Source organism: Topomyia yanbarensis, chromosome 2, assembly GCF_030247195.1.
Source record: "Topomyia yanbarensis strain Yona2022 chromosome 2, ASM3024719v1, whole genome shotgun sequence".
Lineage (NCBI taxonomy): Eukaryota > Metazoa > Arthropoda > Insecta > Diptera > Culicidae > Topomyia > Topomyia yanbarensis.
Genome location: NC_080671.1, coordinates 353,458,892 through 353,475,512, shown reverse-complemented (window position 1 = coordinate 353,475,512; position 16,621 = coordinate 353,458,892). Strand labels below are relative to the sequence as shown.

Sequence of the window (16,621 nt, the reverse complement as noted above, 5' to 3'; positions counted from 1 at the left end):
CTGTGGGTATAACTTGAATACGCAGTAGATTCAACCGTAATAGAGGTAATATTAAATTAAATAACTAAGATTCGGAACATTCTATGAAAACCTAACCTAAATTACAGTTGCCATAAATGTGGAGCAAAAACCGGACCGATATCAAAAAGAGGTTGAAAAGGCACTAAACGTAAGAAATGTAACCATTACTTCAAATATTCAATTAACCTTAAACTATGTTTCAGAAATTTTATAATCACATTTGTAATATAGATTGTCGAATTGGCACCGCCGCGGTTCCTTGCAACAGGAACCCTACCTTAAAATGAATAATCGGCCTCGTTAAGCTACTCCATTTTGGGCTAAACATATTTAAATTGAAAAAAAAAAATAATAGATATAGTGAAGACCCCTTTAATCAATCCCTTGGTGTATTTTAGGCTGACAAAATAGGGACTTGGACAAATTCGGGCCATATTTTTTCGGGCCTGTCTAATGGAAAAAATATGGAGTAATGAGCATATTTTTTGCCATGTTTCTATTATCACACTACTCATTTGAGGCCGTTGGTTAGATCAGCGTCTGCCATCTTTGTTCAACGCATTGGGTCGAACGGTATGGCATCAGCGGATAATTTTTTCTCACACAGCTACACTTTATGTATCCCGTACCGTTTCTTAAAATTGTTGAACCACCCAAAACTAAACTTAAAGGAATCTGACACGTTAAGGGTTTGGACAATTATCTTGACTATTAAAATCAATGTATTCGAAGAGACTACGATTCAGTTCTCGTTGTTTCAACATCTATAGAAATAGAGAAAATACTTATCTCGGCATACCTACCATATCTTGCGTATTTTGTTTTTCTCATTATTTTGTTAGATTTTCCTGCGGATAACTAACAATTTGAAAAAGAAGCCGACTTGTTTACCCGCCACACCAGACGGCTCCTTAAGGACACGGTAAATAAGTTACGAAGAATTTAAAACTAAAATTGTAATTGGCTGAAAGATATTTCGGCAATCCTAGTCATTGCAACAACGTCTTGGTAAAACATGATTTCGATATTATTCGCGTTTAAAGTTTTGCGCCACACCCTCCGCTCACGTAAAGAAACAAGATGAACAGCGCTATAACTTAGCTTCTAGTGCTTAAACCTCTATAAAAATTTCAAATACTTTCTTGAGAATCTATACTTTAAGATAAAAGAATAAAAAAGTTCGAATTTTAGACCGACCTTATCATATATAAACCCTTGACGAAATGTGATATGATATGATATGGTACTACCATCTATTGCAGCAGAACCACCGTTCATGCAATGGACTGATCTCCCAATACAACTCGATCAAACATTATTCACTGGTCCCTTTCAACTAGCCACTGTATAAAGGGCCAAAAAGTAGTAGATTGATCGGTCAGCAAAGTCGCCGACACGTACCACAGGGGAGTTGAGAGTCTCCTTCCAGAATGTAGATCATGAGAGCCAATCGTAATGTAAGCCGTCGTAGTGGTGAACAGCCCCAATAGATGGGAAGAAGAGCCCTCCCTCTGTCCACCGCATGTTACCAACCAGGAGTTGGCATTTCCACTCTCCTAGTCCATGCATATAAACCCTTGACGAAATAGCCCGAAACCCAATAATAGGCTCATTACCCTACATGTAAATTAGCAAATCAATTGTAAAAAATCCTAAAAGTGTCAGGACGCAACATGTGACTTAATTGGGTCAAAACGTAGTGTGCCTTGTCTTTATTTCAAAAAGCGTGATATAATCGAGACAAAACCGTAACATAATCGAGGTTGATATAAACGAGTATTGATATAAACGCATAGTGATATAATCGAAACATTACTGTATCGGGAAGTCTTGACTGTCACTGTGGTGTCAATGAACATTTTCTTTTGCCTCAGGTTGTGATAAATATACAATTTTTGATCTAGATGAATATTTTAACCCACTTTTGCCCTGAAGAAAATTTCAACCAGCTCTTGCTCTCAGGCTCTCATTTGAATTAAACAAATAATTCATTTATTTTGGTTTTTTGACGTATGTACCAATACCTTATCTTAGACTTTTTTAATTTAAGGAGTTTAATTCGCACTTTGATTTGATAGGATGATCTTTTCGATGCTGTTCGATCACCTAAAGAAAAAATTGTTGTTGAACTGGGACTCTGGTGGTTTGTGCGTTTGTTTTAAAATAATTCATGTGAACGTTCCAACTCGACAATATTTAAGTTATTTCAGTTCAAATTTCTATATATTGAAGCCGAACCCGCCCCCGCCCCTCACTACGCCATAATCATCAACTACGCCCATGAAATTGAGCTAAGGCTTTTGAATAATTCATCCAAAAAAACCAATGTGGTAAATCTAAAATATATGCTGTTATTTTTGTATGCTATACATGAAATATCATTGATACACCCGCAGTGTTGGCAAAAAAAAAGATTTTTGGCATTTATTTCAATCTATCAAACTTTGAACAGCTATAACTTGTTTTAGAGACATTCTAACACCATACATCCTTCGGCAAAGTTGTTCAGCATATCCTGGACTACACTTCTATTTAATTGTTGGCATACTGCAGGAATAATTGCAGTCTGTAAAATTAAAAATACAAAAAAGTTGGCTTTCCCATACTAATTTCCATACAAATTTCAAACGTAATGCGCTACGCCGAATCAAAACCAATAGACCCCAAATTTTGCAGTTATTTGGGACCCCAAAAGGTACCAAAAAAGTGCTGTGCTCGGTTGATGTGGTTATGATTACGTTTTTACATATAACAATACCCCACCCTACTACACATACTTACGCCCGCGATTTCACCAAGATTAAAATACCCTGGTGAATGTGGAAGCACCTATAAACTTACAAACGCGGTCTCATGCATTAACCCACCGCTCGCGCAATCATGAATCGGTCACGTCCGGAAGTTTGTACACTCGCTAGCCTAGAATCAGGCCTTAAGTTGGACCAACGGCCACATGATTATTAAATCGAATTTATGCACTTCGACATACAAATGCTAGAGCTCTTTACGATCATCCACGGCACCAACACCCGCGATTTCGAAAACATGATAATGATATGATAACATCCCAGTGATAAGGTGCAACCTAAAGAGACTAAGATTATAGTATGATCAATAACGTAGATGGCCACGCCCATGCTGGTCAATTTTGGGATGAGAAGGAATGTTAGTTTAACACTTTTAGATCAAAATTTTCAGGTGTGTGACCTCCAGTAGAAATATGGATTCCATTCGAATAGGCATTTTAAAAATTATTCTTCCGCGGGTCGTTACATAAAAGGATAAAGCCGCGTGGAATATTATAGAGGTCTATTCATCTATAGACAATATGATCTTTGCAATATGCACGAAGTCGCTCGCGATCATTTTCCGAGAATCCTAAACGAGCAATTTGAACTCCGAACAACCGGCCATCGGGAGTATTGCTTCTTATTAACACTTCATTATTCATCTTCAAAGTTTGCAGTAAAAAGAAAGCTGACAAAAAGTATATATATCCCAAATGAATGTGAAGAAATTCACTACGAAATGTTAATGACAAGCATCTCCACTCTCCCTATCAGACACGTTTCCATAATTGGGTTAAATGCCAAATTGCAAACGACATGTTTATTATGCGTAATAAATATAAAAACACTACGACAAGGCCTCTTGATCCATCGACGACCCAGAAGAAGAATGGGTGGGAGAACAGCAATACTGGGAAATACCGACTGCCATATGAGCGGTTTAAACTCGAACGAGTGACAGAGTACTGCACTGGATGATTTTGAAGAAAGGACCAGGAGTGCGATTTTACGAAGTTTTAGCTTCCGATGGCCCTATATTTTCTGACAGAGTAGGAAAGCAAAAGTATTACAAAGCTAGTGTCAGACCTTCATGAAACCTCAAGAAGTCACTTTTGGAGGTATTCGTCAATGTAGATTTGTCTGTAGACGGTTCTAGATTTACTTAAAAAATGGCTTATTTTGACACATCTACATATCGCTTGCAACACAAAAAAGTGCTATTCGACAGCTTAATCTTAGGCCAAATCAATAATTTTCCTACATGGAAGTTTTTTTTTTAATACGACCTTTAGAACCAAAGCTTTGAATGTTATACCTTGGCGTGGAGGAACCGGTGTATGATTATATGTTGTTACTGTAGAATATTAGACTTCATCCTTTACGGAGCAATATCTTGACCTAGGAACCCCTAGCATGTTGTTAGACGCCTCTTACGACATGGGAGCAGGTTCCTAGTGATTCTATTCTTGGCTGAAATGGTGCAAAAATATTTTAGCCCGCTTGACACCGCACGATTTTCAAACGAGGTCTCAAGTGTGAACCTAAAAACTACCGCGCTCGCACGATCATGAATTGGTCACTTCCGGAAGTCCTTATCCTTGGTATCAGCAGACTAGCTCCATACCTTCAATTGGACCAATTAAAAAAAAGAAAGCTCTCATATCCAGTGGACGTTCCTTGACGACATGACCGGGAACTCTAGTGATACGGGGTAACTCACTTCCTGTCAGAATGTGAACTGTACAACGAAAACTAATTATCAGAATGACGGTCCACGTGACCATCCAAGAACGCACGTGAATATCTGAATGGGCCCACGGCTTCAGAATACCATCGCACAGTGGTGGATCTTCGAACAAAAGTCCGACAATACCTAAATTGTTTTCTAATTTGGGTGAAAATCACAAAGTTAAGCTAATTTTGAAGTGCTGAGGTCATTTTTGATGTTAAAAGTTATAAAATATTAGATTCTTTTTTTCATGCAGTGCCATTGAATCCTTTTTATCCCGAGCAAACGAAAAGCTCATATGGATATGGGTGTTTGAAATGGGTTCAAACCATGAAAACACCATCACCATGGTCTGGTAGATCCCATTTAAAATACCATATGTTGGTGTATTTATGGGTTATTAGGCCCATTTTTTGGTGTCTTGATGGTTGTGAATTTTGTCACGGACCATGTTTAATGTATTTTCAAGGGGCTATGTGGTGTTTGCACCCACGAGTATTTGCTCGGGATGACTATAATCTCATTTTTATGGTAGATTTTCCGTTACCGTTCATACAATATTGCAAAAAATGAAGAACACTACTGTCACGACCCCTCGGTCGGCACAACTCACCAAGACGATCTTCGACGATCACCCTATAGTTAACGACCGCGGCCGTTAGAGATTTCTGACAGATCATGATGGGAGAAAGAAGAATGATCATCTGAGGAACGTGTTACGAGGCTATCAGGTTTTGCAGTTTGCGTATAAATTTATTAATTAAAAAAGCTATACTAAATTGAATTGAAATTTATGCTAAGTAAGCTAGTTTGAAGTGTCTTATTGAATTTAATAACCTAGATATATTGATTGTCCTACTTGAATTTGATAACCTACATGCAAACAATATAATTTGTTAACCTATTTATTTTTCTTAACCTATAATTGGATAACCTAAAGAATTGGATTATGATTCAGTGAAAATCACTACTGGACCCATTATAAGTACTATATTACCGAAAACATGCGTAAGATAATTTAACATCATCGAATTTTATTGTAACTATCTATCAATTGTATTAGCAGGATTGCAATTGGATTTAATACACAAAACAATAACGAAAAACTAGAGGAAGAACTAAACGTAGGTGAGAATCACGAATGTATCAAACATTATATATAATAATAATTTTGCAGGTATTTTTCAACTGTTTCCAAATACACTGTCTGTTAAAAAATCGGAATCGTTGTCTTGTTTCTTGTTGGTCGCCACAACTACTTCAAATCTATTGTATAACGCGGTAGTTTACTGTAGATTTTCCAATTAGCTTGCACAATACACCATGCTTGCACATCAGCAACAAAAGTTTAGAATATTAAATTCGTTTGCGCACCGAGGCGCAGAACGAGACCATTGTATTCGAAAAGTAGAGGCAACTTCTCATAGAATGTATAATATTTGACCGTTCCGAACTGTTTAGCCTGAGTTTACGGAATACATTAGTGAAAAAACTATTCTTGAGCAGACCTCAAACATAATTAAGGAGGAGGGGTGGTAAAGGTTTCAGCGTAAAAAAAAACACTTTTTGCGATTTTTTTTAGAACTTTGCGTTAAGAGAATTGATCAAAACTTTTGTACATTATAGTATATCATTTCAATAACATGCTGTAATTTTTCTATGCAAAAATATTGACAAACGACTCGGTGACGGAGCTTTTCGTACAATGTCTCTGGAAAAACATGATTTGCGGTGTTACCTGCCATTCAAAAACTACTTAACCAATTTCTTTCAAACTCTGCGTACACATTCTATGTTAAAAATACCTAACCCTTACGTTGAGTTTTTGAGATATTTTTTTTGCGCAAAAGTTTTGATTAATTCGCTTTACGCAAAGTTATAAAAAAATTCGCAAAAAAGTGTTTTTTTTCACGCTGAAACCCTTATCACTCCCCCCCCCCCTCTTTAAACAAAAAAAGTCATAGTACCAAGAAAATTTAGTGAATATAATGTAATCGTAAACCGAGTTCTTTCGTTTCCCTGCAAAACGAAACTAATTGATTCGGAAATAAAAATCATTACACTTTTTAATGACATTGACATTGTTACGTTTAAACCACTGTTAAAAATCGTGTTCTTATTCAATGATCATAAAATTTTGAATAGATCAAAACACTGGTCGCTGTGGAATATGTACCCAACAGAAAAAAATACATGAAGAATTTGGGAAAATATAAAATATCAACATATTAAACATAACTGTTTGAGATTTTGTCCGGCGTCCAGCCACTGTGCAGTCCCATGTAGTAATGTGGTATCAGAAACGTAGCGAATCAATTTGTTGTAAATGTTCTCAATCGATATAGTTCCAAGGGATTCATAAGAGCAATAGAAAATGTCTCATCAAACTGTTAGGTGGATTAAATGCGTTTTAATCTATGTGACAGTAGTCAGATTTACTATGACAGAACAAATCGTGCGTCAGATCGTGAGAATGCCAGCACGAGGCATTTTACGTGAGGGCTACATGCCGATCTTGTAAGGAACGAAGACGGAGATCAGTAATTTTCAAATGGGGAAGTCCTGCGTTTGAACTAACACTATGTAAGCTATATCTTCCTGCAGAAGACGAAAAATGCGCATCATTTTGCTGGAAATTGTTTCATTTTTGAGAAATACAAACTGTGAATTAGAATGCACTGACAGATTATCGAACAACAAACAAAGTACAACTCCTTATGAAAATCAATTACAACCGAAATAAGAGTAACGATTCCAACAGCAGAAACTAACAAGATCGCTGTGAACCCGCCAAGTGGCCACAGCCGAGAAGCAAACAAACGATGATGTGAGACTGAGCTATTTCTCGGTGGCTTCACGTTCGCTGACGTATCCGTGGGGCCAGAAGCTATACCCTACCATATGGGACGACCCCGTCACTCTCGCAATGGGTGTACTGACTGACTGTATCGGGCCGTCTCGTCATGAGGTTTGTGATCGCAGGTTCTCCGCAACTTTGGCGCTGGTTACCTTCCACGGTTGTTCAAAGGCAAAAACTTGTTTCTCTTTCACTGGGATCGACAGTTTGTGCCAGCACTTCAACAGACCAACATCTTCGCGGGTTTCTGAGTCTGACTTGACGGTCGGTTGGTTTCTACTGGATTTAAACTAGAATAGATCTGCGGTTCGCTGGGTAAACATTAAAGCGATTTTGTTGGCAAACGCCAATTAGAAGAAAGTACACAGAAAGGTGCATGACCTAGGGTCGAAGAGTTGTGAACGAAAGTAAACTCGTTTGGGATTAAAGGTTCAGCCGGATGACGGTTTTATCGACAAAGCAGAATTCTCGTTAGGGGACCAATCTCGCTAGAGGCAGCAAATCTGTTCATAAAAGTGGTGCAGTGGTGTAATAATTGCGCACGGTGCCGTGGTTTAGTTGGTTAAAGTTCAGAGCTTAGACGGTGAAAAGTGAGAGAAATCTATGGAGGGAAAGACCTTTCCGGACAATATACTCGTTCGTTACGGTGCACAGGATTTTTTCTAGTGAATTGAAAAAGTGCTCATTACCTCTTATTGGCTTTTACGGATTCTTTGTTGCTGCTGCTGGCTGGCGGGCTGGCTGGTTCGTTCGCCCGTTCGTGAAACTTTCTAATGATTATGGACATTAAAGCTGATGTTGGTCCTAAACAACTGAAAGGTTAAAAAACTCCCTGGTGAACTGGTTCAATGCAATCGCTGCTGTTGTACTTTTAAAGTTTTGTGTTTTTCGTTTGATTTTGGATTTTGGATATTTTCCATTCAATTTAGATCACCCGTATATGGCATATACATGAAAATTAGTACTTCTTTGAGATTTAGATGTACTGCCTCATGGTCGATGTACGTGAAACGTTTGGTATCTTTAGGGTTGAAACAACATACTTGTAATCTACTTAATTAACGTGTGTCTATTTAAAGTATAAAAAGACAAAAACGCCATGGTCGAAATTAAAACTAAATATACTATAAAACATACGATGAAGCGTGTAAAAGTATGTCTGATGTTATTCTCAATTAGTATAGAGTTGCAAGTAGTACAAAACACTCCGCAATAAAATTCTTCCGATTGACGAGCACAGATATTCTTGATCTATGTATTTATTTCTTAATCGTTTTGTTGTATTGTGTTACGGCAGACAACAAATTTCTAAATAATTTAAATTGGGTATGGAAAAATATTGTAATTAATCACCTGTCACCATGTCCTGGAGCAGGAGGTGGTCGTATGCTCTAGCTTTGAGCAGGAAGGATGATTAGCAGCTTGAGTCTAATAAGTCTTGTCATACGTCTTTCGATCGCTACACAGGTTATAGCACCGTTTGTTCATATTTGGGAAACCTTATTTCAGTTTCTGTTTAATGATGACTAGGTAATCAGTGATTTTTCGTGTTTAATTTGAGTTCATCGTCAATGTTGAAGGTAATATGCTAGCATCAGCAATGTTAATATAATTATATTCGTTTAATGAAAATTGAATTAACGTAGAGATGATTTCTATAGCCAAGAGATTTTAGGTGGAAATACATCTTACAGCACATTTTTAGAAACGGTAAATTTTTCCTGGGGATTGAATTAACGTTTTCTATTAATACAACACCTACAGTCGATATGATTACATGTTATTGAAATCAACGTGTGCAGGGAACCCAGTTCAAACCTCAAGACAGGAAATACGAAGAATTCGTAATTGAAAGAGAATGTTTCTATATTGAATTGCAAAACGGTAGCCCAGCGAAAGCATTGTCGTGTACTGCTTCGAACGGAAATGAAGAAGAAGCCAACAAAATATACCATTCGGAAATAGAGCAATATAATAAAGGAATAAATACGTTATTTTTCTGCAAGTGAACGTGTGCGCTAGCCAGTCACCCAGTCATCCCTATAGTAGTACTTACCCTTTCCGAGCCAGCAGCAGCGTAGCCAGCAGGAAGCAGTCCTCTGGCGAACGATAGTGAAAGGAGCGCCCGGCTTCGATAGCATAAACATAAAATAAAAGCAACCGTCGAACAAAAGCGACAAACATCTTTTCTTTTTTGTGTGTGTGTGCGGTTTAGCAGAGAGCGGCTAAAATCAAAGCTGTAGCAACGTTGAGCAGTAATAGAAACATCGACCGGAAAATATGATGCTGAAGTCAAAAGTAATCGTTTTAGTATCGCTGTTGATCGGTGAGTAACGGACAAAAATCATTCTTTATATTTCGACGATGAGCTTGAGATAAAATATGACGCACGTAGATGGGTGCATTATTCCCTGCAGTATTGGAAAGTGTGTACGTGTGAAACTGATGAATGAATCGAGAGATGGCCTCTATATCAATTGCGTTGTTAAATATATACGAGTTTGTGCGGTGTTATAAAACTGGTTCAGCTACTGATACATTGATCAACTTGAAGGCCTGGAAGCAGCCCAAGACGAAATATTTTAAAACTAATAAAAGTAAGCTGTTTAGTCAACTCAACCATACAATACCTTCAACTTGGTCGAACAAGCAAGATGCAAGTATAGATCATGATTCTACTGCAGACTTCCAGGTTACCTGATCTTGAGCCGTTACTTTCCAATCTGCCTATACGCACGTCCAACGTGCATCTTCTTCGATTACGCACATACAGCGAGTGCAAGGTTTGCTCTGAAGTTAACGACCTCTTCTAGGTTCGCTGTTGAACATCACTTTAGCTGGTCTATCTTCAACATTCGTGCTACATACCCAGCTCTCTATAACCTGCCGTACTTTATTAGCCTGTCGGTGTACAAACATGCTGTTGTATACTTGGTTCATGCGCATGGCTGGAACTTATGCATTTTTTGCGACCTGTCAAGATACCTGTATAGTCTGCAGAAAAATCAAACTGTGGCTCACCTCCTACGCATCTCTGTAGGGTCTCCCCTACAGAGGATGCGTAGGAGTCTCCCCAAGGATCAAGTGAGGACACTTGATCCTTGGGGATGTTTGGATTCCCTGGTCGCATAACGTTATCACAATAAAGTTATCACAATATTAAAAGAAAATGGAATACAATATGATGTTTAAAAATACAATCTGATGTATTACATTTGGTTTGGAAAAGTTATATAATATTTTAGAAAATATGTGTTCAAATCCAGCTCGAATGTCTTTTTACAAATTTTTTGAATTTTTGTATGTGGTCGTCAAACTAATTATAACCGAATATTTTCAAGTACGATTACTTTCTAACGGCTTTTCTCTAGAAAAACATATTTTTCGAATAAAAAGTTTCACAACACATACAAAAAATTTAAATTTTGTTCACTTCATACAATAGGTATCTTTGATCCCTGTAACACTGGGTATTCTTGATCCCTATCATTAGTTCTCTTAAACACTTTAAATATGTATAGAAATAGAAAAACATCATTTCCAGAAAGTACCTGGCACCATTAATTGATCCGTGAACATTAATTTCCGTGAACAAACACTGTATAAGTTATTGAAGATTGGAAAAGCAAGTTAAACAGCACTGATTTACCGCAAATTTGACACTTTGGACGACACAATACTGCTGACCAAGCTTGAATGTTACGGTATCAGGGGCATTGCTCATTCTGTTATTCGTAGTTACCTGACGAATAGAAAGCAATTTGTATCTGTGGATGGTGAACGTAGTAGCCTTGCTCCCATTGGAATCGGTGTCCCTCAAGGTAGTAATATAGGATCTTTGTTATTTCTGTTGTATATTAATGACCTAGGTAACTTGAGGCTTACTGGAACTCCTAGACTGTTTGCTGATGACACAGCTCTGTTTTATCCCAACAATGATGTCAATACTATTATTAACTCGATCGATAGCGATCTAATAATCTAACCAATATTTCAAAGCAAATTTATTATCACTAAACCTTTCCAAAACTAAGTACATGATCTTCCGACCCATACGGAAAACTTTACCAACACATCATCATCCCATACTTAGAGATTGTACAATTGAAAATGTGGACTGTTTCAAATATTTGGGTATACACTTAGATCCTACGTGGCATCCTCTTGTGGTATTTTGTGGAGAGTTAAAGCGTTTGTTCCCCAGCGAGCTCTGTTGAACTACTACTTTGCATACATTCATTCACAACTTAACTACTTAGTATCGGTATGGGGGCGAGTAGCGATCTCTCACCTTAAAAAGCTACAAACACTACAAAACAGATCACTGAAAATTATATTTAATAAACCACTTTTATATTCGACTTTGTTGTTATACTCTGAAAGTGCCCACAATATTTTACCCATAGCCCACTTATGTGACGTACAAACACTATTATTCATACACGACAATCTACATAACTCCATCGCGCAGCATAATATACATTTTACAACTTTAACACATTCTCGTTCAACACGTCGAAATAGTAACTTGCAACGCATTCGAGCAGCCACAAACCTTGGCCAAAAGCGCATTCTTTTTATTGGCCCTACCAAATTTAATGCACTTCCACTTGACATGCAGAGAATCCACAATCGTACCATCTTCAAGGCTAGATTGAAACAGTACTTTAAACATAGGCTTAACGAAATATTTAATTAATGATATTGTTTTGTAATTTAATGTAAACATCCGTCAGCAGTATTTAACTTTAATTTAATTTATAATGTGAATCCCTTAACAGGAAATCTATTTCCACTGGGATTCCACCTTAGTTAATTATCTTAACCTAATTGCACATCAATAAATGTCTGTCTCAGCTCAGTTTGTTTTATTTGTTTTGTTTGTTTTTGTTGCCATTGTGCATAGGCTGAGATAAGTTGCGTCCACTACCAGGGGGCTCTTGTATGAGGTCTTTGGTGTGGGGGAGTGTGGTGGGCAATTAAAAAAAAATATTTATCTTGACTTTTTACTGTGGTTAAAGTTTGTCGTGCATCTGAAAAGATAGTCTTATTAATTAATTTGTCAGGATAGGTGATTAGCTAAGCTTTCGTGCCTATAAGTCATAGTGTGCTTTATTTCTTTAGCCATAGGGGGATCAATTTACACCACGTTTTTACAAAAACCTCGCTTTGACATGATTTTCAAGACTTCATATTACTGACAGGACATAGTATTCGAATTTAAACATTATTCATAGCTCTTACAATACGAATGGACTACAAGTTGGCGAACTTTGCAATTAATTTTTTTTATTTCATTGAAAAGTTATGACAAAAAAAACAAAACTGGAATCAAGCGTACCCACTCTCCCTACTGATCTCGATTCACGGGTAAGAGTACGATCACTGTCGCCAATACTATAATTATCTATTCTTCCTCCGACGTTATAGCTGAGGGATAGCATAAGGGTTAGTGCATTGGGTCGGATACCCAAAGGTTGCAGGTTTTTTGAGTGATCGTTTCCAGGACACCACAAGTCCCTATCTAATGCAACATGTTTGGTTTTATGTATTCAGTTGAGCTGTAGGGGAACCGGGGGCAAGTCCGACACCTTAAGCGCAATCATTTTTCTAATATACCACAAAGCTCCAAAAATTGTATATTCTGTGCATAATCCTTGTTTGGATGATTCTTAACAAGATATAACTTTTTCAGGGTTTCAAAAAATTGGATTCATTAAAAATGCCAGACATTTTAAAACGCTGCGGGTAAGACCGACACCCCGAAGTGGCAAGAGCGACACCCTTATTTGCTTTCTTTTTGTCCAATATTTTTTATTAAAAATGTGTTGTGTATGTGTGATAAAGTGTAATTATGTGTATATGAGTAGGGGAGAGAGGGTAACGGTGGATCAGCAGGAACTATGAAACAATCGCCATAAAATCATAATGCATGAACATAATCGTCTCATTTCCTCATATTTCATGGTTTCTAATTCTTTACACGTGTTATTATATTTTGGAAGATTTCTGATCACTCTATCTCTTTTAATGGATATTTGTTTGTTTTATAACAGTCAGAGTAAATTTGCAATAAAAATCATTATTCGATTTTTATGAGTTACCGTTCACCAGATAAATGTTTATTCTACTGTTATTTGTAGCAAATTTTATGTTCAACATTTGCCGCGAACAAAGTTTTTTGGTAACTTGTCATGGTTCTGTGTAATTTGATAATCTTCATAAATAGACCCATTGGGTAACTGTGAAACGATGATATATCGTCGCTGTTGTGCTATCTTATGACAAACGCCATTTTGGGGTAAACTGAGCTAGATATGCCACATTACGTGTTTGAAAGATCTCTACAAAGTGGCGTTTTCAGAATTTTGAAATTCTACTTGGTTACTTAGATATAGCGAGAAACATGATGAGAAATTGTGACTTTTTTGCTTCAAATCACTGTATCTAGGGATTTGCTCAAGCTATATTGAAGTTTTAGATGTTTTTATAGGTGAAAATGTCTGAGGAACACAATGGCATAAACATTTTCAAAAGAAAATTACACGACTTGTGAGAAAAACACATTTTTAGTATTGAACTGGAAATAAAAGATATTTGGCAACACTGTAACCAAAAATAACATTTTTTCTAGATTCCCTGACTCATTTCCTTCAAAATGCATTTCACCGATTGTTTATAGACTATATGAACGCAAAGATATGAATAAAAGTTAAAAATTGATGATTTTTTTCTATGGAAAATTTTCCATGCACGATTATGACACATCATACAAATTTTGTCATCAATACACGCCTATGACACGTGTGAGTGCGACTTTTGTTTACATTCCTAGTAAAAACTCGCAACATAGTCAACCGATCTTCGTAATATTTGAGAGATTAATGCAGAATAGATAGAAGCATCAATTGTCTTCTTTGGATTATTTATACCATTTATAAGTTTCAAGATATGGGACCGTTCATAAACCACGTAGACCGAAATTTGAGAATTTTTAACCCCCCCTCCCCCCTAGTAGACCATAATAGACTTTTACTAACCCCCCCCCCCCCCCCCATCCCAAAAGTATACGTAGACTTTTAATTTTTTTTTATTCGCGGGAAATGTGAAGTTAGCAAAAAGCACATTATAATGTTCAAATAAAAATTAGTATTCAGATTTATTTCAAGCTTTTTAAATATTAAAGAAAGGTTTTTTGTCTATGACTGATCAAATTAATTGACGCCAATTCAAGATGCTTTCCAACGTTTGTGTAGCGGAATATTTCTTTTCAAGGTTAGGCACTCAAGTATATGTAAACAGATATATTGCTATAACTAGTTCAAATTTTGACCGAAGTGCGACCTACACCAACAATGCAGAATTATTTATTTATTTATATGATTTAAAGGCACTCAGCACTTCATAGGCTATCAGCGCCTGATTACTTTTGTATACAAAGTTGAAACTAATACTAATTAAAAACTACTAGAAATACAACATATAATGGAATCTGCTTACAATATGTTAAATATCATTAAACTCTCGCTATTCCCTACAGTGCGAATAAATACTTTTATATTTCTGAGTATAATTGGATCTCTTTTAAATATTCCATGACGCTATCAATCATTTGTGAGTTATCTCCTAAAGCCTGTTCTGTTATTTTGAAAGTATTTCGCTGTAGCTGATATTTTTTACAAAGGAACATTAAATGATTCACTGTTAGTGGTACGTCACACTCTTCACAATGAGGAGGAGGGTCTTGGTTAAATAGGTAACTATGAGTCAATCTGGTATGCCCTATCCTTAATCGTGAAAGAACGACGGCTTCTCTTCTATGTTTCCGATTAGAGGAGATCCATTCTTGAGTTATGGCTTTGATATTTCTAAGTTTATTGTCGGTGACATCTAACCATTCGTTATCACGTTTCAATTTGATTATAGCTTTCGCGGTTTTAGTGGCATCGTAAGTTGTTGTTGCAACCTGCATTTCCTGCTCATCTAGAGATTCTTTTGCCAAACGATCAACCTTCTCATTTCCTTCAATTTTCTTATGCGAAGGCACCCAAAGAAAAACTGGGTTTTTGAGTTTATATTGGGGAGAGTTCAACAAGTCGTGAATTCTTTGCACAATTGGGTTTTCGGAAAACAAATTTTCCAATCCTCTGAGAGCACTCAAGGAATCTGATACTATAATGAATAAAGACAAGTCGTAGCAAGATGCAGATTTCACTGCCTCTTCAATTGCTATCAGTTCAGCCGTGAAGATTGAACAAACTTTTGGTAGATTCCTTTTATATTCATAATTTTGGCTGTAGGAAACATGGGAAGACTTGACCAAGCGCAAAATTCTATTTTCGGCTATGGCGTCTTCTATTCGATTCTTAAATTTTTTTCAAAAATATGTTTATACTTGTTTCGATCCCTTAAGGTAATTTTCAAAGTTTGGAGTGATAAATCCTTTCCTTGCAGAAAATATTACGTGATTAATAAATTTGCAATAAATGATGTAATTTTTTATCAAACTTTGTATGGACATATCTACTCGACTACTAATTACTATTAAAGGACTAATATACCATCTTAATCCTTGTGAAGTAGTGAAATGATTTTACATAAACTGGAACATTGGAATAGTTATTACTAGAATTCGCATGAAATTTAACGCAATAACTAATGTTGGGGAGACTTGACCAAGATTTTATGGGGAGACTTGACCAAGTGGCGATCAGCTGAAGAAAGATACAAAATTCCTAATATTTATTATGCTTTGGTACCTACTGTTAATGTTAATCACGCCATAAAAAAAATCCCACCCCAAACATAAGTCTTTATATTTTAAAATTTGTAAGCAAAGTTAGCAATAGTAGGACTGATTTCGTGACGTGTGAACATGCAATGCAAGCAGTACAGTTAATCCTTAAAAAGAAATGCATTTAAAAAAATCAAAATTTATCAAATGCAACTCTTTTATATTTTTACTGCTACCTACGGATCTCGACAATAGGGAAAAAAAATAATTACAGTATGTTTTATGTCATTATATTTTGTTATGATTTTTCAAAATTCTATTTTCTATATCGCATATCCAACTGATTCCCCAATTTTCGAACCGTCAGTATAGATGAAATAATAATTTTTATAACGTTCACGTATTCTGTTAAACTCTGATCTAAATACCGCACACGGTGTAGTGTCTTTGCGATGAGTGGTCAACGAGTAATCGATTCGTATATTTTGACC

At 36.5% G+C, this 16,621-nt stretch overlaps 1 protein-coding gene across 11 annotated transcripts in view; it reads left to right on the top strand.

Moving 5' to 3' along the window:
• Positions 1 to 7,607: 7,607 nt before the first annotated feature.
• LOC131684260 (protein obstructor-E-like) overlaps positions 7,608 to 16,621 on the top strand; it is a 107,233-nt gene continuing 98,219 nt past the window's right edge. Inside the window, exons 1-2 of one of the 11 annotated variants that reach the window (XM_058966966.1) lie at positions 7,608 to 7,660; positions 9,615 to 9,722. In XM_058966966.1, the coding sequence (XP_058822949.1) occupies positions 9,677 to 9,722 (46 nt within the window). In that variant the 5' untranslated portion in view covers positions 7,608 to 7,660; positions 9,615 to 9,676. Of the gene's footprint in view, positions 7,712 to 9,284; positions 9,723 to 16,621 lie in introns of all 11 variants that reach the window. The other 10 variants (XM_058966964.1, XM_058966967.1, XM_058966965.1 and 7 more) reach the window with 10 other exon arrangements.